This window comes from Pseudocercospora fijiensis (genome assembly GCF_000340215.1).
Source record: "Pseudocercospora fijiensis CIRAD86 unplaced genomic scaffold MYCFIscaffold_1, whole genome shotgun sequence".
NCBI classification, from domain to species: Eukaryota; Fungi; Ascomycota; class Dothideomycetes; order Mycosphaerellales; family Mycosphaerellaceae; genus Pseudocercospora; species Pseudocercospora fijiensis.
In genome coordinates, this window is record NW_006921532.1 from 3,634,999 (window position 1) to 3,655,901 (window position 20,903).

Consider the following 20,903-nt stretch of genomic DNA (forward strand, 5'->3'; position numbering starts at 1 on the left):
CGCGGCGTGCCAGAACTCTGTCGGCAGGATCCGAGTAACCGAACAACCGAACAACCGGATGTCAGGATCTTGAACGTGCTGGAATCGCAGAATGCGACATGGTCGGAATGGCCTGGAATATCACTCAGCTGAAAGTCCATGCTGAGGCAAGCTATGAAAGGCAGACCTTGGCACAAGGGATCATCAACACTTTGCGGTATACAACACGAGGCTGCAGACAATGCTTGATGAAAAACTCAGGTCCACGCCGGCATCTATCCATCTCCATATCGATTTTACTCGTCTTGTATAATTGAATACTGTCAACAAAAGATGCGCGGAAGAAGTTACCCTGCACATATCAGCACTGCTCATGCGTGTGCCAGCCAGCCAGCTCCTGCTTGATGTACTTCGATCCGAGGTATGGTACTTTATCCAACACACTCTAAAGTTTCGACAAAATCGTCTTCAAATTGCCTTCTCCGCCCATAATGATCTCCTCACTCTTGTAGTACGGATTGAACGTGATCTCATTGAGCGGATTCCTTCGATGAGCTCGATCGAAGAGCTCCTCGTACACCTTTCCGTCGTACCTGCCCAACGCACTGTCGAGCAGGAAATCTGGAATTTTCCAGCTATCGACCAATTTTACGGCGTGTGGTCGAATCTGCGCCATGAGTTCTTGAACCTTGTTGGGCAAAATGTCCAGGTCGTCATCTGAGACTGCCTGGGCTTTCAGGAAATCCCGCGCCTCGCTGTCCATGGTGAAGAAAGCGAAGAGACGGAACTGTGTATTGAGATGCTTTCTGAGCACAGAAGACATGTCTGAGCCGCCGTTGTTCAAGGCCTCGAAGAAATTTGCCACCAGAATAGATTGCGATTCGGCAACACTGATTTTTCGTAGCTGAATCTGCAGCTCCTTCTCGCTACGCTTCTTCTCGATCCTTTCAACATATGCCTTGTACGTCAAGAATCTCGAGCGACGACGGAAGGCATTGACGATGTCGACGTCCCGGTCAAAGATACGGAATGGCTCTGGTCTTGTGTGGTGCTCATTTTGAAGCCACCTTCGGCAAGAGGCCTCGATTTCATCCTCAGGCTCTCCCTTGCGCTTCACAGCTGCTTCCATACGCTTGATGAGGTATCTTGCTGTCTGTTGCGTTATCATCCAGTTGTCGCCCTCAACTGTAGGCTTCGATAGGTAGTCGTTGTTGAATTGCACGAAGCCACTCGAATACATGAAGCCATGGCCACCCATTGCTCTGCGACAAGTTTCAATACTATTGGCTGCCAACTCAGTGCAAAGACTTTTGAGGCCCGACGACTGAGCATGCAGTACAGCTAGTCGGCTGAAATCGCCACGCTCAATCTGTGCTCTTGTGTTCTCATAGAGGTTATGCATGGCTTCTCCAGTGTAATGTAGTGCAAAAGCTGTTGCGAGTAGCGGCAAGATGCGTATCTGTACAGTCGGGTAATCGAGCACAGAAAGTTCGGGTGCATTCTTCTGTTTGGTGTCTCGGTCTGGGAATTGCTTTCTGACTGTGCCGTAGCGCACTGCAATCGTCACCGCCCGAGCCATGATCAGTCGAGCGTGCATGATTATGGTCGCTCGTACGTACGTCAAGCTCCCGTAAACGACTGCAGGATTAGCCGGTTTGGTGTACTTGCACGTTGTTGGATCGACATGGGAGTATCTTGAGAGCATAGCTGAGTGCGGCACCCTGTAGTTGTCGAATAGCATGTAACCGTTGTCCATAGGTGCGTAGCCGTACTTTGGCCCAATATCGCCGACGATGATGCCGTTGTGTGGTTGATGGGTCTTCAGGTCCCGTATTTGAACTATGAATGCATGAGGTCCATGGTGAATAAGCTCCTTCGAGTCTGGCGACTTCGGTATGTAAAGCTGCGCCATAACGATGGCATGATTGGCAGTCCTTCCCATTGAGCCATTCCACCACTTGCTAGAGGTCAGGTATGGGCTATGAAGGATGAAGCTTTGCGATCTAGGGTCGTAGGTCGCGCGACATTCTATGCCTCGTACATTCGATCCATGACCGAGTTCAGTCTAGACACATTGTAAGTTTGTATCGCGAAATTCTAGAGGAGCTCATACCTGTGCATAACAGCCAATCGCCTCCCAAGCCTGGATCTTGGGCAGCCAATACTTCCTCTGCTCATCATTGCCTTGCTCCTTGACCGTCGTTTCGAACATCGCAGAGTGGACCATGTACGGGGAAACATCGTCACAAAGGTATGCAGACATATTCTGATCCTCGCTGTCCCATCCATGCTCATCGGCCCATCGACGAAGCTTTTTCGCTCGGGCGAGTCCTAACTGATATCGCTCTGGCCGTGAAAGGTTTGGTTGCCGTACTTTATTGAAAAGCGGATCTCTTTGCAGAATCGGCAGTATCTTCTGTTGACGTTTCAGAAAGTCATTACGGGAGAGCAGGTGCTCAGCAAGTTCGTCTATCGGAACATCGGATTGGCCACGCTCCTTGGCGAGAGTATCTGGTCCGGTTGGCGAAGCTGGCCTGAGACTGTCTGCGAAGTCCGGCATCTTGGTGTCGTAGAACTACTTGTGGCGATGAATATCTCAGGCCCGCAGCTCTCGGTTTCCCTGTCCAGCTTCAAAAATCTGATGCAATGACTATCGATGTGCTAGATGTTCAATGGACCGTTTCTCGTGCTGAAAGATAACAAAAGGCCTGCCACAAGTTCGTCGAGATTATCAATATGTCGATATACGCCTGTCAGCATCCTAGGTCAAATGGCATAGACGACTTGTTACCCGCGGCATTGTCGACCGAACCTGCGGTGTCGCTTCTAAATTCAATCTAGCCTCAAGTGTCACAAATGGCGGGGAAGCGGCAGGACATAGCCGAGAACAGTGACGGCATCAGCTCCTCCATGCGCGCCGACGACGGCGATCTCGGCCAAGATCACTACATGCCGTGCTTCATACCAGGGTGTCATCTTATTGATAAGAAATATCGCCAATGCCGGCGGCTTTTCCATCGATTCAAGCCATATACAGAGAATTAGAGAGACTTACCGTCAACGCGAGCCACACTTACGAACCAGGGCCAGGAGAAATACCAAACGATGAGATCGTGGCCGTTTCAACACTGATGAGAGAGCCTTGGAACATGGGCGTCTATGATGATCGCACTCTCCATGTGCCTAGACATGCAGGCCGCGACGTTCTGCCTTGCCATCCACTCTTCAATCGCTTAGCAAGATTTGCACATGCAGTTCCAGCAAGGCTATGCATCCGGGACGTCAACACTGGTATCGAAGCGACTCACTTGCAGCTGCTGACCGACGTGCTGGCCTTCCGAGAGCGGATCTGGCAGCAACTGAACCCCGACGTTCGTCAGGCCTTGGAGCAGCGGCAGGAGGTATATATTGCCATACTGGCCGCAGGTGGATATGAGTTTGCTGTGGCTATTCTCGCGGGTCTCGCCCTGGGAGCTGCAGTGGTTCCCATGACTATCGCTCTGCCGGCAGAGGAAGCTCTCTATTTCGCATCGAAATCGAAAGCTGTTGCAGTCCTGGTTTCAGATGGAGCATTGCGTTTGGGCCTGTCACTGGAGAAGCTCGTGAAAGACCAGAATCCTCGCAGCTCATTCGTGTGTATACCGGCTGGGCCATCACTGATGAGCTCGACGCTGCACCCGACCGATATCAAGGTCTCGTCAGATCTGTATCTCGACGATAATGCTCCAGGAGTGGTGATTTTTACGTCAGGAACGACCGGCAGGCCCAAAGGAGCTGTAATGCGGCGTGGTTTTATCCACGATGAGGCTTTGGCTATCGTGGATCACTACCACATCACGCCAGACGATGTCCTCCTGCATGTCTTGCCAGTACACCATGCAACCGGGATAGGAATGATGTTCTTTCCATTCTTGATGGGCGGCGCATTGCTCGAGTTTCGCAGCGGCAGTTTCAGTCCAGAATGGACGTGGGAGCGCTGGAGGCGCAGGGGTGCGACATTTTTCTCCGGTGTTCCAACCATTTACATGCGAATGATGCGATACTTTCAGCAGAAAATTTCCAGCACTCCTGACTCCCAGCAGTATATTAATGGTGCGAGAAGTCTCCGAGCTTGTATATGCGGCACATCGGCGCTGCCAAAGCCTATCGCAGATTTCTGGAAGGGCCTTCTTGGACGCCCTATATTGCTTCGATATGGCGCAACAGAAATCGGAGCGGTCTTCAAAGTGCGCATGAATGATGAAAATGTACCTGATGGCTCTGTGGGCACCCTTTTCGCAGGATGTGATGTCAAGCTTTCCGACGGCGATCAGGGCGAGGTGCTCGTTAGGTCCCCGGGCATGTTCAGCAAATACCTCTTTGACCAGCAAGCGACAGCAACAGCACATACAAAGGATGGATATTATCGGACTGGGGATATTGCTCGGCGAGAAGGTGAATATTTCTGGATCATGGGTCGAGCTTCTGTGGATATCATTAAGTCGGGCGGATACAAGATCAGTGCACTTGACATCGAGCGAGAAATCTTGTCGCTTCCATACATTGCAGAGGCAATGGTAGTCGGAGTGCCGGACGATGAATTCGGGGAGCGTGTAGCAGCAGCCGTGTGTCTTAAGAGCGAAGGAGATATGGCACCGGAAGACCGACATCTCCTCGTTGAGTCCCTGACCATCTCGAGATTGCGCCAAGATCTTCGCCGAAGGCTCGCGGGTTACAAGATGCCGACGATCTTGAGGGTGATACCGGACGAGTTGCCCAAGTCGGGGACAGGCAAAGTCGTCAAGAAGCTACTTGGACCAGAATTCTTTCCGCCACAAGAATACCAGAAATTGAAAGCAGTCCAGGTATGGCGAAGAGAGGCGCCGAAGCTGTGAAGTTTCTTGAAGGCGTACTGAGGGAAGACCAGCAATATTCTTTCGGCCTAGTGGGGCTGCCAAATTTCTCAAGCAAACCTCCTCATCGTCACCTGTCGAGGGGCCGTCTGAGCCCGATTCAAAGCTGACATGTGGGGAATGCCGTCGGGGACTTGGCGGGCTGTCATTCTCAGCTTTGTTACTGGCGAGCAGTCTGGAGTCAGTCTTCCAGCAATATGAGCCAAGAGATCAATCAACAGATGACTGAAAGCTTCGCCAATACCGATGCCGATCATGGCAGCGCACCTGAGCACCCGAACAGTAGCCGTGCAATGTCCAAGTGTCAACATTGACGAGCGCAACGGAAATGTAAGGTATGCGCAAGATAGTGGCGATCTGCGGTGGAAAGTGACAGAAGAAGAATCCAGCATTGAGCTTGCGGTGGAAATAGACGCATGGTAGCGTGTTAGATTGTGAATAGACGGGCCTAGAGCAGCACAGCTGCGTAGACAGTGGTCAAAGCTTCGTGAGTTGCATTCTGATCAATCATTCTTGTCCATTACTCGAAGGCGGCTCGCACGTTTGGTCCTTTCAAGCAGCAGCAAATTTGGCTTTCCTCGCCTCGGCCTTCTGACGGTCTGCTTCGCTCATCCAGTCTGGAAAGCCTCCGTTCGCTTTCTTCTCCGACTTCGGTTTCTCGACGCTGCCCTTCTTTGTCGGTCCAGGCCTGCCGCGGCTTCGCTTCCGAATACCGCCATCATCTGCCTCTACTGCGGCGGCCCTGCCTCGCTTATCGCGCTTCTTCTCCTGGAGGGCTCGATTCAGATCGCCAGGAAGGTCAGTGTCACCGAAGCGCAGCTTGCGCTCCAACGCCTTGATCTCATCACTGTCCTCAGGCATACCGAACCGCCGTGCGCGTGCTTTACGCTTCTCGATCTCCTCTTGCAGCGTCCGCTCTGCCAAGTTGGCAGAGTACTTGGAATTGTCCTCCTTCTTTGTCTGTGTGGTTGATGCATCAGCGGGCGCTGCTGCCACTTTCAAGTCATGCGTCTGCGCCGGATCGATTGAAGCTTCTTGATTCGGCACTGCCTGAGGATTGCTGATTTGGCCTTGACCGCCGGCGGCAATGGCATTGGCAGCAGGTTCAGTCGTTGCCGCCTTCGCGGACGACTCTGTTGCAGGCTCGTCGTCCCAGTCGATCTCGTCCTCGTTTGCAGCGGGCTTGGCGGCAGCAGCTGGCGCAGTCGGGGTCGCAGTCGCAGTCGCAGCCTGTTTCGCATCGTAGTCTTCCAGGCGTTTAACCAGGTCGGCCTTCTTGCCCGTGTGCGCAAGACCGCGCTCTTTGCAGAGCGCTGCCAGCTCGTCGTTCTTCTTCTTGGCGTAGTCGGCCATCGTGGGCAATGGCTGTGAGGTCGCTAGGTATGCAGGTAGATGCAGATCATACGATTTCGATGTACTGTGATCGCAAGAGTTGAAGTCGCGGTCGAGTCGGCGGCGGTGGTGATGTTGATGAGGGTAGCTGCCATGTTGTTGGAAGTCGCGTTCAGAACCCGCGATTGGAATGCTTGAGCGCCGAAGATGTCCCGATGCCAAGACATCGCTCTCCTGCCATCCTTTCTCAAGCCTCTCCTCTCCTACCTAACTTCCCGTGACCCCATCCGGACGAGTTGGCGCAGGCAAGACCAATTCTGCAGAGGAACTACCACCGAATTATTGAATACACTGTCATTCATGCGGCTTATTCCGGCGTGAGCTCTACTAATACGAGGCTGAAGAAGTTCATGTTATTGGCCGCCATGGGGAGCAAGACAGAAGCCAGGTCACACACGCGTGTCGAGACTTATTAGCCCTCAAGGAGCTGTTCATCTCGCATGCATTGTTTTGCTACATCGAGTACCCACGTTTGGCCGCTGAGCCCTAGGTCTCGCATGATCTCATGCTTGATTGAAGCTAGGATAAAGACACATCATGATGGCTTGTGGCTGCCGACAAGTTACGATCGGTCTCTTTCCTGAAGCCACCTTTCCATGGCGTTCCTCAACGCAGCCACTCTCTCAGGGCATAAGTTATATCTTTGCTTTGGCTTGGGTTCCGGTTCTGTTCCCGTGCACGTAGCTGATATTACGGAACGCCCTGCCCGCCTCACCGTACAGCTCATTGCGGAGCGCGGCGAATACACCCATCTTCGCTCGAGGCGCTAGTTTCCGGGCAAGATCTAGAGCTACATCGAGCATTTTCTCTGGCTCCGCTATTGCGTCGACAATACCGTCCTCAAATGCCTGCTGGCCTGTCCACCTGTGGGCTTCAAGCAGCATTTTCCTGGCAACCTGGGGTCTTAGCTTCAGGCGTGGGAGGGCACCGATTCCAGGAAAATGCAGGCCAAGATTCACAGGCGGCATCGAGAAGAATCTGAGCAAGAGAACGCATAGGATCAGTAAACACATTGAACGTGAGGGAGTGTGGCATCGTCGTACCCTCTTTTGCTGTTCATCACGCGGTAGTCGTGACTAAGTGCGAATGGCCCAGCTCCTCCGAATGTATGTCCTGTGATAAGAGCAATCGTCGGATAAGGAAAATCTACAATGGTGGCCAACAGAGGATAGAATCCCTCCGAATTGGCGTAAGGGTTGCTGTCTGCTTCGTCCAATTCTAGACCCTGCGAGCGTTAGGAGCCTTCGTCAGCCTCGATTGGCCTAGTCATGACCAGGTTGATGAGCCTACTGTGCACCTAGATCGCCACGAACGTCGCGGTCAGTCCATGTTCAAATAAGTGAGATACTGCTCTGAGGCTAGGGTTTGAATACCAGAACTTCGCATCGTTTCCTTTTGTAATGATTGCTCCTTCTGCGTCTTCCCCTAAGATCTTGCGAACAGCGTTGTATGCACTGATGAGCTTTTGGGCGTATTGGCTGTTGATTCTGTTTTCTGGTGCTTTCCGCATGGTCAGGACGAATACGCTGCCCTCATAGCGTTCTAGGAGTAGATCTTTCTCGTTGATGATTGTTTCTGGCATCTTGTCTAAAGAGGACTGGGTGTTCGAGTCTACCAATTCTGTTTGTTCGCTTGTACAGTGTAAAGATCTCGCAGTGATGTTCACGGTGAGCTACAGGCTACGAGCGTTGATGCCGTCGGTAGCGTCGATGAGGTAGGCGGGAGCGCGGGAGGCGGGGCGGAGGGCGGGCGACGGCGAGCTACTGCCGAGGCAGCTTGCGAAGACTATTATGACAAAAGTCGTTGCACATCGCCATGCCATGACTTCTTCGCCGCTCAGCTATTACAATACTTCGTCGACCCAATTGCACCACCCCGTTGAGTGCAGAGGAGAGGGACTCACGTCCTTTCAAAAGGCCTGTAACGACCACGTGTGCTTGCTCTGCGGCGCTCCAGTGCCTACTTTTCACAAGCTTCTGCGACATCACGGGACATCTCGCCATATGCCTTACGCGATGCAGAAAGCAAGCGCAATGCAAGAACGGAGAAGCTCGATTATCGCTCCAACGAGAACTCGGGAGCCAGGCTCATGGCGCACGCGTCGATGCTCATACTAGCGGCCCGCATTGGATCCAGATTAGGCATTCGTCCTGTCGACAGGTCGGTCCAAGCCGCATATCAACCAGGATGTGAGGCCATGTCAATATTGCCAAGTGGGTACGAAAACCTCGACATGAATTGATTGGCGCTCGGGTTCACGCGACAGACTGTGCTGCGCAAAGCCAGATGGAACACACCTCCTTATTCCGACCTCACTTGGTGTCTAAGTGCGAACGCCCTACGCCCTTATATACTTGCGGCGTCTGACTGAAGCCCGCCATCTGTCGCGGAGCGGAATGGATCTATCTCAGAGCCTAACTACCCCAAGATGACGAGCCCGGTGGATCATCCGGAGTCCGGCCTACTGCACGAGGTTTTGCGTCGTTGTTTCACATTTCTACTCCTGCGCATATCCATAGGACTTGACTGGCATCCAGCCTGGTCTGCCATCATGATGTCACATCGGACTGGCATTACGGAACGATGAGGAGGTCAAGCGACGAGAACTCGGCTTGGTACCTGGGATGCAGCCAATCGAACAAGCGCTTCTCTACCGGAAACTGAATATACTACCTAAGATCTCTACAGTAAGGGAACTTGCCTAGAGGTCTAGGTTATAGATTGCCTTTTAACTGAAAGCGGACACAAGCAGCTACTAGGACTCGCTTCTCTATCCAATTCCAGTCAAGTCGGGTCGACAGCAAGGATCAAGTGGATCTCTGAGGAAATCTGAAAGTTGACTGCATGGCCTTGAGACCCATGCGCACGCTAGACTCAAGCGCCTAGAGCGATGAACATGACCTCTCCTGGATAGATTCTCGTCACCAAATTGTCGACCCTCAGACTCGGGTAAGAATGTTCACGGGCACCTGGTCGAATTCTAGGAAATTTACAGCGTCTGAACACATCGGAGTGAAAGCACTAAATTCCCCAATCCTGGATTTCATGGTTCGAAACGAATCAGAAATCTCAATTCTACGAGCCGCTGGTGTCCACTTTCGTTCCGATGCGTCAAGACGCTGTATGCAGTGGTCGAATATCAGGATTCCACGATCGACACAACCCAAGGATGAGTTGAATGCTTGATCGTTGCCAATGATCTCCATCGCGCGACATCGGCACGGATTACCGCCTCTTGTGAAGGAGCTTGGTTGCTCGCGAACATCACATCAGATGTGCCGACCAGGTCGTCTACTCTGTCTCCGACGCGATGCTAGATCAGAAAGCGGCTCGCCATCTGGAGTTCATGTTCCAAGCTAGATCGACGGGAATAGCCTGAAACTCGCAACAAAGTCGCTGGCAGCACGGGCACTTCGCTCGTGTGGTCGATCAGTGGCACCATTCCATGCACGTTCAAGTAACACAAGCATGGTTCGGGATACCGGTTGGTCTGACCAAGTCCTCGAGAGCAACAGACCGCGCAATCGAGCTTCTGGTGTCTATCTTTGGACCTCAACTTGTCTGTGAAAGTTCAACGGAGTGTCGATTCGCCGGCTAGGCGAGATTGACCTGTGTTGTGAAGAAAAATGTAGGGTCAATACAGCGAGGATTGCTCTCTAATCCTCGCTAGCTTAAGTATCTGGTGCGCTCTCGCTTCTCCACGCACAGTCTGAAATACATCGACTTATTCATTCATTCTATTATACACCCTTCCTGGTCTGCTTGTTGACAGGGCTAACAACCGACGATAATGGCACTCATGGCTCTCGTCACTCTGGCACTGGCCGTCACGGCCATTTTAGTGGTAAAATACATTGAAGCATCGCGGCAAGAGAGAAGGTCCGCGACGAGGAAGCTTCCAGGCCCGAGAGGTTTGCCAACCTCGTTGCACAAGACCGCTGTTAAGTACTGACTATGGTCCAGGTCTACCGCTGATCGGAAATATCCATCAACTACCGAATAAGTGCAGCTGGCTCAAATTTCACGAGTGGGCCGTCAAGTACGGTCCCATCTATCAGGTCAACCTCGCAGGCACAAATCACGTAAGCAGTCGAGTGCCTTGGATGCCACCAGGACGACGTATTAAGAACCAATGCTAAACTTTATCTTGTGGACGCTAGGTATGGATCTCTCGCGACAAAGAAGCGCATGATCTTCTTTCGAAGCGCAGTGCCATATACTCTGATCGACCGTTCATTCCGGCATTGGAACATGACAATCGGACATCTGGACAATACCTGCCGCTCATGAGCAAGAATGCTCTCTGGTCTCGACAGCGCAGGTTCGCCAAGCAAATAATGGAAAGATCTCAGAAGGATGGTTTCTACTCCTACCCTGAGCTTGAAGCGATTCGTCTATTGTTCGAATTGATCAACGATCCTTCGGCATATAACACGTCGATGGAATCATTTGTCGCAAGGGTCACAAGTCGACTGGCTTGGGGGACATCAGTGGGAGCGGACGAGCTTAAGCAACGTGCTCGTGAGTTGCTTATTGGTGTCTCTCCTACTGGTGCCCTTGGGAACAAGCTACCAGCTGTGATGTCGCTTCCTGAGAGTCTCTCGCCCGCCAAAGCCTGGGAACATCGACGCGGCAGAACTGAGCGCAAGTTCTTCCAGACTATGCAAGATAACGTCCGTCATAGCCTGGACGCTACGGAGCAACTAAGAATGTCATGGACACGCATGTTTCTGGAGAACAAACGTTTGTGGGGCTTTTCAGACGACCTGGAAGGCGCCTTTGCAGTAGGCATGCATGGAATTGCCGGCGCACTGACCATTGCGGCTCCCATGCAAAGCTTCTGCCTTGCCCTATGCCATTTTCCTCAGCATCAAGCAATGCTTCACGAGGAAGTCGATCGTGTGCTTGGAGACCGCTTACCCACCACAGCTGATATGCCGAAAATGCCAGTGCTTAGGGCATTCATTCGAGAGACTCTACGCTGGCGTCCTCCCGTCCCAACTGGCATCCCTCACGCTCTGACCGACGATGATATTTACAAGGGCTATCATATCCCCAAGGGATCAGTCATTCATCCTCTCGAATGGTCGATTTCTCGGGACCCAGAAGTGTTCCCGGATGCAGATACCTGGAATCCGCTCCGATGGCTCGACTCGGAATATCCTACATATCAAGAGCCGCTCACGCAATTTCCAACAATCACGCAGTATTCACAGTTCGGATACGGACGTCGCATCTGCCAAGGCATGGGAGTTGCTGAAGCTGATCTGTTCGTTGGGCTTGGCAGTGTCGCTTGGCTCTTCTCGATATCGAAGGAACAGGAACAGGAACCCGGCCCAGCTTGTGCTCGAAAGCAAGATACAGGTTCGGATGCCGAGACGGCTTCATCGACGAGTGACTCTTCGCCAACCCCATCCAAGCTTGCAAAGCTTGCCAACGACTCAGCCATCAGCCTTCATGACATCGAAGCCCTTGGGAAGCAAACCACATCTTTGACCCGTCTGGATACTACAAACAAGCGAAACGGGGATCATGCACCACTCACACCAGGCAGCGAACCATTTTCAAGCAGCTCTGACACGATGTCATTGTTGGATTTTGGATCGGAGGTCGAAGACCTCGAACTTCAGCCCGTTGGAACACCATCCCACTACGCTGCGTTATGGTCGAAAGCTGTACTGAGGCATCACTCGGTCGCCACGGAGACCACGCGGAGTCCCGCCACCGTTGCTTTCCCCTCCAACGTGCCAACTCCTGATGCAGATTCCAATCAGGGGGCGACCGCTTCATCATCTATCCTCACAGGCTTATGGGCATTCGCATGCAAGTTCATTCCATTCAAAGGCCAGGCTACAGCCACTGCGATCCCAGACGTCGACAATGACCCTACTCTCAACTTCTCCACCTTACTGATCGCGAAGCCTCTGCCTTTCAAATTCGACTTGCGTGTCCGGAACCAGGCGCGTGCTGAGCAGGTGACCAGAGCTTTCTTGGAGCAGAAGGAGAAAGGTGAATTTGAAGAAGAGAGAGTCTTCTGGAAGAATAATAACCAGGGTGATGCTGAAGTTGGGTAAGTTATCATCATAGAACGTCTTTTATGTGGCGTCGCCTAAGATCTTTCGCTGATGCTTGGTCACAGATGGGGTCAAGTCTTCATGTAACGAGGTAATTGACGAGTAGGAGCATGGGGCCTAGCTTTCGGTGCCTTGCACATTCGAGACTGTGGGTTTGTATGAATATGGGGTAGCTTGCTACGGGTTCGGCGAGGAATCTCGGAGGTTGGCATGAGCTTGGATAATTAATGATCAGAGGTCGTCGTATCCTGATCGTGACGAGGGGACTAATTTCGTTTTGTACCTATGTGGGAATCCCTGGATCCGATAGACGGCTCCAGTAATGTATTGTTGATATGCCTTTTCACATCACGACGAGCTTGCAACAGACAGAAATCATGGCTGATCCAATGTAGAGAAAGTGAGACGTGGAATTTCGTGCAGGTCACCTAGTCTTTGGATTCCCTTGCGAGATCCAAGAAGCAGCCTTGTCGTCTGGCTCGACTGAGGCGTCGTTTTTGCTATCATTCATTTTACATGTCATTGCGTTGAGAAAACGCACACTGTGACTTCTCGAGAGTGCGCTCGTCTGCCAGTGTCGGTCCTGCTTGGTGGCTGATGGACTGCACTTTGCTGTGCCATTATTGCCTACCGCTCAGCCCAAGAGGCAGTAAAATAGCCTATTACAGTCGTTTCCAGGTCGGCAGCAGTCGTCCACTCGCAGTGACTACTCGTTGATCGGAAGGCTGCGATGCTCAAGTTCGTGTCGTTCATCTGCCCGCAACAGGGAAGCCGGGCATGCGCCAGAGTGTATCGTTCCGGTATGACTTCCCATTGCCTATAATCGATCCACTAGAGACGACCCTCCTGGCTTCCGGCGAAAATGGTGCAGCGGGTGGATGCGCACTTTCATTGTGGGACCCAAAGCCTTGATAAGGATCGCACAGAAAGCATGCCATCTATGCTGTATGCCTACATGAGGAACTTGGGCGTAGGCTTTTTGGACGACTCAGGAGCCTCTGAAGACTCAGTGCGCGCTCGTATTTCTTCCCTCCGCCGCCTCTCTTCTGCTTTTTCAGCGCGCTTGGCTTCCTTCTTCGTGCGGCTCTCCAACAGCATGTCAGTATTCTCCAGCTCTTCCATAACCTGTGCCCACTCCTTCTCCTGCTCCGGATCGCCCGTGCCAAGCGCCTTTTTCACATCAAACTCCTCTCCATTGCGCACTCTGCTCACCACGCCGCGCAGCAGATCCAGCTTTGCATCGGTCTGACGTGAAAAGTTGAGCATCTCTCGCCGCAGCGAAATGATGTTGATGGCATTCGAGCCTACTACGATGCCAAGCACGAGTAAGATGATGCCTGCCCTCCGCTCTTCGGCGCCTACATCCCGTCTCCTCGCGCGTTCTGTGGCTTCTTCCTCGCTGGTGGATCTGCGCAAGAAGCGTGGCACCAGCGAGGTCCAGAAAGAAGTGGTCGCGATTCGGGGCATTCGATCTTCGGTTGATAGCAGGCTCGCCGTTGCTGTGTAGCTTCGTCGACTTGCCCTCCCATTTCGTGTCCGTGTCCATGCACTCGTGCCAACCTGCCGTACCATTCCATTCGGTCTCGACAATGCCAGTGCCATAGTTCCTGTCGCGGACCGTGCGTGGTAGCCCCCGAGGGCAAGTCCTTCGTCTGGAATTGCACGCAGACGGGAGACGGTGGTGGATGGTTTTCAGCCGGCCCGGCCCGGATCGGTCGCCCTTGACAACGCGGCGCGGCTTTGCAAGACAGACGCGAACAGAATGCGTCTCCATCCATGTGCTGTCCTGCACCAAGAGCTATGCTTCAGATGCTGTAGGCGGCTGGCTCTCATGGCGACGACCAACGACCTCGACCTGGCGAGAGGCGTGAAGGAGGCCGTGTCTGCTGGACGTGCGACGTCTGCGACCGTGTCAACACTCCACACGCTGCTCGGCACGCCAGCACCGCCTCCCACATCAACATCTACATTGCCAAGTTCCACGCGGACCGCGAAGGCATCGAATGCGCCCAGAGCAACAAAAGCAGCCTCCCCGTCTGCTATCAGCAAGGCGACTGTTCACGTGCACGAGGATGCCTCGCAACTGCTGGGCCCCCAGGAACGATACGCGCTCGCCGCCGAAATCGTAAATATTTCCCTCCAGCTTCTCAGCGATGCCGCCAAATCGCCCCCGCCATCCTCGCCACCACCATGTGCGGCCGACCGAGCTCTGCAGGTTCGTGCGGGCAATGCCACTCCTGTCACGCTCGCGAACCCGGAATCCAAGCACGATGAGCTACATTCTCCTGCAAAGCATCGAGCGCAGGGCCTGTCTGAAAAGGCCACCGATTGGACGGCGACAGCACAGTGCTCGAGGCTGGCCTTTGCTCACCTGCGTTCCGTCAATCCCGACACGTTTGGCGTGAAAGACCTGCCAAGGCTGCAGCTGGAGAAGGGCATGCTAGCCCTGGCCGGCAAGTTGACTCTTCTCCATCTCGACAGCCTTGCCGCAAAGGAACTTTCCGCAGCAAAGAAGCGCTTCCTGCTTCTGCAGTCGGCACATCAGCGCACAGTCGATGCGTCCAGCAAGACTGCCGACAAGCACGGCTTGGCCAGCCTTCTTCAGGTCGACATTGATGCTCAAGCATTTCCGGAATTGCTGCCGTTGCTGATCACATACCATGCGAATGTGCTGAAAATAATGGCCAGGTCGCGCACGCCAGCCATAATCGAAGAAGCACTGCAATACCTGCAAATAGGCTCACCATCTTCACCATTTGAAACCATCGTGGCACAACAACGCGTCGACGGCGATCAGGGAAAGGCTGTCCGCCACTTGGGAAACTTGTATTGTGCTATCGTACGGCTGTGCCCGAGCGCCTCGAGCTCCAAAGACGATGTAGCATGCAGCCGCGCCAAAAGTCCTTCGCCATTGACCGCCTTTAAACTCCAATCTCTGGCTCTGCGCATACGTCAGGAGATGTGGAACATTGCTGGTCATAAGATAGATGTCGAGAAGGACCTTGCGGAGCCGTTCAGTAAAGCTTTGGGCACTTTCATGCGAAGGAGTTCCGCAGCTGCCGGCATCACAGAAGCATACAAGGTATGCAGTGATTCGCTTGTTGAACTTGGACTGGCAACACACAAGGAGACGAGTTCTGCCATGTCCGCAGTCTCGAGAGTCTTGTCAACACTTGCCGAACAAGCTGGCCTAATAGATCAGTCTCTTGCTCATGCAGACCAGGCGCTAGCCCAATGCTCAGGGCTCGGAAACCGCCACGCTCGATATCTTGCTGCCCTCACAAGGACTCTGTGCCTGCGTTCGCCTGAGTCATTGTCGAAGGGCGCTGCCTCTGACCTGGAGGTAATTGAGCAGGGCCTGTTACAAAGTCTCAGCGGCAGCGGGACTGATTACGAGATGCTTCTGACGGAGCTCGACCACCTCATTTCGTCAAGGCCGAAGGGTTGCAATGAAGAAGTGCGACACAGACTACAATCCTTGGGGAGGGCGGCCGGCGCATTTGCATCCCGTTTTGCGAAGTGTTGTCCGGGAAAGCAGACAAAGACTGTGACAGACCTGTTGGCGCTCGCACTCTACCATAGCAAAAGCAACGAGGAACTGGTCTCCTGGACGAGCCAAGACACTATCAAAGCTCTTTTACAATCTGGTGCTCTCACGATTGTTTGCGAAAATGCTACCACTCAGCCCGCGTCACGAGCATGGTCATCAACCACGGCTGTTCTAGCGTTAAGCAGAGCTCTCAAGGGTTTCGTGCTCAGATCACTCGCCTCTGGTTCTGCAAAGGAGAGCTCTATGCTTTTCGATGAGGATCATCTTTCCCCAGACGAACGTGGAATCTTGCTCGAATGGCAATTGCGATGCGCCATCGACGTGGCACAGAAGCCGAAATATCATGAGGCTCTTGCAAAGCTGATACCAAGCGCTTTGAGAGAGTTGAGCCAGGTCTACACATGCGCCACTTTTCCAATACGCCGGGCAAGGATCGCCGCTCTGGCTCTGCGTGTTCACGAGCAACATCCTGGCCTTCTTGCTCCCCATGCCCTTCAGGTGTTCAAGAACGCGGAGCTTTTCGACGAAGATTCTTTGGCAAGTGATCAGGGATTGCAGTCCTATGCTTTAGATGTCAAGACCTCGATAGCAGTGTCGCAAGCCCTGCGTCAAGGTCAAAAGTCCAGCTGTACCCTGAAGAGTCATTTGGCGACATGGCAGACGTTGATCGATGGGGCGCGAGATGCGAAGACCCTAGAAAAGTCCGTTGAATGTCCTACGACTCTGCTGGCTCAGCTCATCGCTGTGTACGACTACTTTGGCATGCTTGCAGACGACGAGGCAAGATTGCCAGTTGCCAGAATGATATCGCAGATCGAACTGTTGTGGGGTGCAGATGGTACCAGGTGGCTCAATAGTCTTGTTCGCTCGGCGTCTGCCTACCTCTACCTGGGATACGCTGAAAAAGCGGGCGAGATTTTCGAAACCGCTAGCAAAGCGGTTGAAGGACACGAGACATTGGAACTGGAAGCTCTCGAGTTTCAAATCCATCGAGCTGAATATCTCTTGGCCATCGATAAGTTGGGAGACTGTCAAGCCGCGCTACAGACTGCTGCGCAGGCTCGAGAAATCTTGCAGCCCAAGAAGATTCGACAACAGCAGAGCACGGCCTACAGATTACTCCATGTCCGAGCGTGGCTTCTCCGATCAAAGTACTTACTTGCTAATGGAAATGCGAGTGGCGCTCTCAGTAGTGCAAAGCATGCCGTGAAGGTAGTCAACGGAATCTGGGCAGCTCTCGAACGCAAGGATCCTGTTATCGATCGGTGCTCCGTAAAGGATGTATTAGAGACCACTGATAATGATCGGAGCCCAGTAGACAGCTTGACCCGAGGAGTAAGCAAGCTCAACTTGAAATCGTCCGACGAGGAACGTGCCGCAGCTGCTCAGGAGCCAAGAGGTGCCGCATTCTGGCCGGTTGTGCGACTGATGTGCGATACGCTCACCCACCTCTGCGACGTGTTCGTAAGACATGGAGTCTTCAATGAAGCCAATTGTGCCTCTGAGAAGGCAGTGAAGACTGCCAGCGCTGCTGGGAATTGTGAGTTGTCATCGCGAGTTCGATCTCACAGAAGCATCTTTCTAGCTACTACCGGGAAAGTCGAAGAAGCTGAGCTATGCCTTGCTCGCGATCAAGATAATAGCACTTCGCTTTCGCTGCTGGCCAAGCTTGAACGGTTCCGTGCACGAGCGGCCATTGCTCTCAAGCATAAAGACATGCAGGACGCCGTTAAAAATTTGAGCGAGGCCGAAGCTCTCGTCAACGAAACACCACACGAAGGACGCCTATCCAGATTGGAGCTTTTGGCCACTGTTGGAGAGGAGCCTCCTGTCGCGGAACCGGGTACCAAAAGTGCTAAGCATCCTGCAAGGAGTAAGCCAGCGTCAGGAGCCAAAGGCAGATCATCTGCGCCCAAAGGAATCCTCAAGAAGTCTGGAGCGACCAAGGCCACGACGAGCGACAGGACTGGTTCCAGAATTGTTCAGAATGCGGTCCTGACTGGTACGTTTTACATGATTCAAAAAATTGGCCTTGACCTCTCGTGCCAGAAGGCTGTCATGTGTTTCAAGCTCGGACTTGAAAACAAAACCGATCTTGCACGAGTGGCTGAGCTGTGCAAACAATTCTCAAATGAGCCTACTCGATGCCTCATCGAATATTTGATGGCAATGCGCAAGGTCTCTTGTGCCCTCAAATCCGATTTTTCGTTCAACGTATTGCCGGAATCGACGCTGTCATTTCCGGCAATCCAGCTTCCCGATAGACGGCTGTCCGCAATCAACGCATTTGTGTCACCGGCCGCGAAAACAGCTAAGAATCTCAAAATCGCCAAAGTCGGCAGCAAGAGCACTGCGAGGGATGAGTCGCTTGGCCGGCTTCTTCTTCAAGCCAGACATTGCATCAATGTTGAAAGCATACAATCGAGAGCGATTTCCACATCTGAAGCTCATATGCTCTACTGCATGCTGTCCGATGCGTCATTACTGCTATCGGCTACCTCAGCAGCTGAGGCTGCAAAGGCGCTGCATCCTGTGCAGGAAGCTATGAGCATCGAATTAGCCCGCATGTACGCGACAGAATGTCAACTGAGTGTTGCCAAGCTCGATGTGAACATGAAACAGGTGTCGGACCTTCTCGCATGGCCTCAGCCGGAAGCAAAGGCAAAGCATGCGGTGCTCACGACACGTTCATTCAAGCAAGATTATGTGGATGTCCTGCCAAAGGCATGGACTGCTGTGTCTCTCAGCCTGAATCAAACATGCGATGAGCTCTACATCGTACGCTACCGCCACGGACAATCGCCTTTAGTATTACGGCTGCCATTCTCACGACACAGATCTGAGGATAGCGAGGAAGGGCAGTTCCATTTCAATGCTGGTAGAGCAGAACTGCAGGACATCATACAGCTTTCCGACTACACCTGCCACAACTCAATAGACACAAGCATCAAAGGAGCCAAGACCAAGTGGTGGAGTGAGCGCGAAGCGCTTGATAAGAGGCTACACGAGCTATTGATGAACATGGAGAAGCACTGGCTTGGCGGATTCAAAGGCGTATTCTCTCAGCACGAACATGATAGCGAGCAAGTGGACAAGTTTAAAATGGCACTTGACTCTGTGCTGGCGCGACATTTGCCATCGCGGCGGCCAGGAAAGAAGAGCTTTCCAAAGCTGGCTCTCGACGATCAAGTTCTGGAACTCTTCATTGGTCTCGGTGCCGACCAAGATGGTGAGGTGGATGTCGACGAAGCGCTGCAAGACCTTCTATATTTCGTCGTTGATATTCTTCAATTCAACGGCGAATGCAATGCTTATGACGAAATCGACTTCGACAGCATGGCGATTGAAGTGCTCGACGCACTGCGAGACTACCACGACGGCGCCGATGGGATTTCAGATGGCGCGCACCTGATCCTCATACTCGACCGTCGCCTGCAAATTTTTCCTTGGGAGAGTTTACCGTGTCTCGAAAATGCGAGTGTTAGCCGAGTAGACAGCATGGTCACACTTCGTGACCGCATCACTCAAATGCGAAGTCAGGGAGCTGGTATTATTGGTGATTACACAGTATCGCGTCGTTCAGGCAGCTATGTCCTAAATCCATCTGGCGATCTCAAGGACACTCAGGCTGCACTTTCGCCTGAGCTGGAAAAGCTCGCTGGGCTCGACGGCCACGATTGGACATCATTCGTAGGCCAGGCGCCAACAGAGGAGCAGTTCAAGAATGCTTTGACGACTTCTTCAAGTCTGCTGTACTTCGGGCACGGTGCAGGCTCACAGTACATTCGCTCTCGTGCGATCAAGAAACTTGAGAAATGCAGCGAAGTTGTGTGGCTTATGGGCTGTTCGTCAGGAGCCGTGACAGAGTATGATGAATTGGAAGCGTTCGCTGTACCTCTAGCGTACATGCAGGCTGGTGATCGAGGTAGCTCTGCTCAGGAAGTTGACGAAGAATTGGGCCGCTCCAAATGTATGGCTGTGGTTGCCACGCTGTGGGATGTAACAGACAAAGACATCGATCGCTTCTCACTGGCTGTGGGCGAAGAATGGGGATTATGGTCACCGCCGGCGGCAGCGACTGCGCTTCCTGCAAAGACACCAAGGAAGCAGAGAGGTGCTGTTGCGGCACCATCGACACCGGAAAAGTCAAGCATAGTGCCGAAAACGCCCAAGGCAAAGAAGACGCCTGCTCCGGCGCGAACTCCAGCTAGGAGTCGGAGTCGTGCGAGAGCAGATGGACCAGCGAAGAAGCAGAGCTTGGTGCAGGCGGTAGCGAGAAGCAGAGACGCATGCTATCTGAGATACCTGAACGGGGCTGCGCCTGTCGTGTATGGCGTGCCTGTATACTTGGGTGAATGAGGCACATACTTGTTACACGTCTACCTATTCAGCGCCATTTTAGCAAGGCGTTGGTGGTTGACGATATTTGATTTGGAAATGGAAGTGGTGTGGTAATAGTCATGAATCTGTCCACTGCGGGTTTTCGCATGGGCTTTGATGCACCTAATAAGTATGCATATCCGGATCGTAGTGAGCATCGTCTGAGAAATTCCTGGTCTCTATGCCCGATGCTTCTGCTGTAAGTGATTGTGATTGTCCGGCCTTGGATGCTTTGCAAGGAAGGCGTCATTTCCTCGTACGAGCTAGCTGGCTGCTACATAGGGAGGGACAGGGACTATAATTTGAGGATCAGGCGCAAGCAAGAGCGACTCCTTCATTCATCTGCTATTCTACTACGTTACAGTGCCTTGCTCGGTCTTCGCTTCCCACGAGCATTATTACAGTCTTGTGTCGCACGAGTACGAGGTCTCGACCGAGAGGGATCAGCATGCTCGTCATGGCAATGCCTGTGATCAGGCAGCGAGATGCCAGCCAGGGGTAGTCACAAGGCTGCGGTGTGATATACGCACGCCGCCACAACCGGTCGTCGCCCATCGCGATTGACCAGGAGTGTTCGGTGTTCGGTTCCGGTTGTGTGGCAGGCATTTCTTTGGAGCTAGTCTGCTAGATCCTTAG

General features: G+C 52.9%; 8 protein-coding genes across 8 annotated transcripts; 3 read left to right on the forward strand and 5 right to left on the reverse strand.

Moving 5' to 3' along the window:
- Nucleotides 1-424: 424 nt before the first annotated feature.
- MYCFIDRAFT_28800 (uncharacterized protein) lies at nucleotides 425-2,539 on the reverse strand (the record flags this gene model as incomplete). Its single annotated transcript, XM_007921697.1, has 2 exons — nucleotides 425-2,044; nucleotides 2,093-2,539. The coding sequence occupies 2 exons, from the start codon at nucleotides 2,537-2,539 to the stop codon at nucleotides 425-427; spliced, it is 2,067 nt and encodes a 688-aa protein (XP_007919888.1).
- Nucleotides 2,540-3,128: 589 nt separating this feature from the next.
- On the forward strand, nucleotides 3,129-4,853 carry MYCFIDRAFT_25183 (uncharacterized protein; the record flags this gene model as incomplete). Its single annotated transcript, XM_007921489.1, has 1 exon — nucleotides 3,129-4,853. One exon carries the CDS (start codon nucleotides 3,129-3,131, stop codon nucleotides 4,851-4,853), a length of 1,725 nt encoding a protein of 574 aa, XP_007919680.1.
- A 417-nt stretch (nucleotides 4,854-5,270) lies between these two features.
- Nucleotides 5,271-6,224, reverse strand: MYCFIDRAFT_213085 (uncharacterized protein; the record flags this gene model as incomplete). The annotated part of the gene is made up of 1 exon (XM_007923019.1): nucleotides 5,271-6,224. The coding sequence occupies one exon, from the start codon at nucleotides 6,222-6,224 to the stop codon at nucleotides 5,424-5,426; it is 801 nt and encodes a 266-aa protein (XP_007921210.1). The 3' UTR covers nucleotides 5,271-5,423.
- A 450-nt stretch (nucleotides 6,225-6,674) lies between these two features.
- Nucleotides 6,675-8,120, reverse strand: MYCFIDRAFT_85903 (uncharacterized protein). Its single transcript, XM_007922438.1, has 4 exons — nucleotides 7,637-8,120; nucleotides 7,554-7,560; nucleotides 7,307-7,488; nucleotides 6,675-7,241 (listed from the first exon to the last, which is right to left on the reverse strand). Exons 1-4 carry the CDS (start codon nucleotides 7,843-7,845, stop codon nucleotides 6,899-6,901), a joined length of 741 nt encoding a protein of 246 aa, XP_007920629.1. The 5' UTR covers nucleotides 7,846-8,120; the 3' UTR covers nucleotides 6,675-6,898.
- Nucleotides 8,121-10,062: 1,942 nt separating this feature from the next.
- MYCFIDRAFT_26018 (uncharacterized protein) lies at nucleotides 10,063-12,337 on the forward strand (the record flags this gene model as incomplete). The annotated part of the gene is made up of 4 exons (XM_007921532.1): nucleotides 10,063-10,174; nucleotides 10,227-10,345; nucleotides 10,424-11,606; nucleotides 12,135-12,337. The coding sequence occupies 4 exons, from the start codon at nucleotides 10,063-10,065 to the stop codon at nucleotides 12,335-12,337; spliced, it is 1,617 nt and encodes a 538-aa protein (XP_007919723.1).
- A 419-nt stretch (nucleotides 12,338-12,756) lies between these two features.
- On the reverse strand, nucleotides 12,757-13,965 carry MYCFIDRAFT_213086 (uncharacterized protein). The gene has a single exon (XM_007923020.1). The coding sequence runs from the start codon at nucleotides 13,937-13,939 to the stop codon at nucleotides 13,289-13,291; it is 651 nt and encodes a 216-aa protein (XP_007921211.1). The 5' UTR covers nucleotides 13,940-13,965; the 3' UTR covers nucleotides 12,757-13,288.
- Nucleotides 13,966-14,168: 203 nt separating this feature from the next.
- On the forward strand, nucleotides 14,169-20,584 carry MYCFIDRAFT_213087 (uncharacterized protein; the record flags this gene model as incomplete). The annotated part of the gene is made up of 1 exon (XM_007923021.1): nucleotides 14,169-20,584. One exon carries the CDS (start codon nucleotides 14,169-14,171, stop codon nucleotides 20,244-20,246), a length of 6,078 nt encoding a protein of 2,025 aa, XP_007921212.1. The 3' UTR covers nucleotides 20,247-20,584.
- Nucleotides 19,829-20,873, reverse strand: MYCFIDRAFT_205861 (uncharacterized protein; the record flags this gene model as incomplete). The annotated part of the gene is made up of 3 exons (XM_007923022.1): nucleotides 19,829-20,538; nucleotides 20,564-20,599; nucleotides 20,658-20,873. The coding sequence occupies 3 exons, from the start codon at nucleotides 20,871-20,873 to the stop codon at nucleotides 20,275-20,277; spliced, it is 516 nt and encodes a 171-aa protein (XP_007921213.1). The 3' UTR covers nucleotides 19,829-20,274.
- Nucleotides 20,874-20,903: the final 30 nt, after the last annotated feature.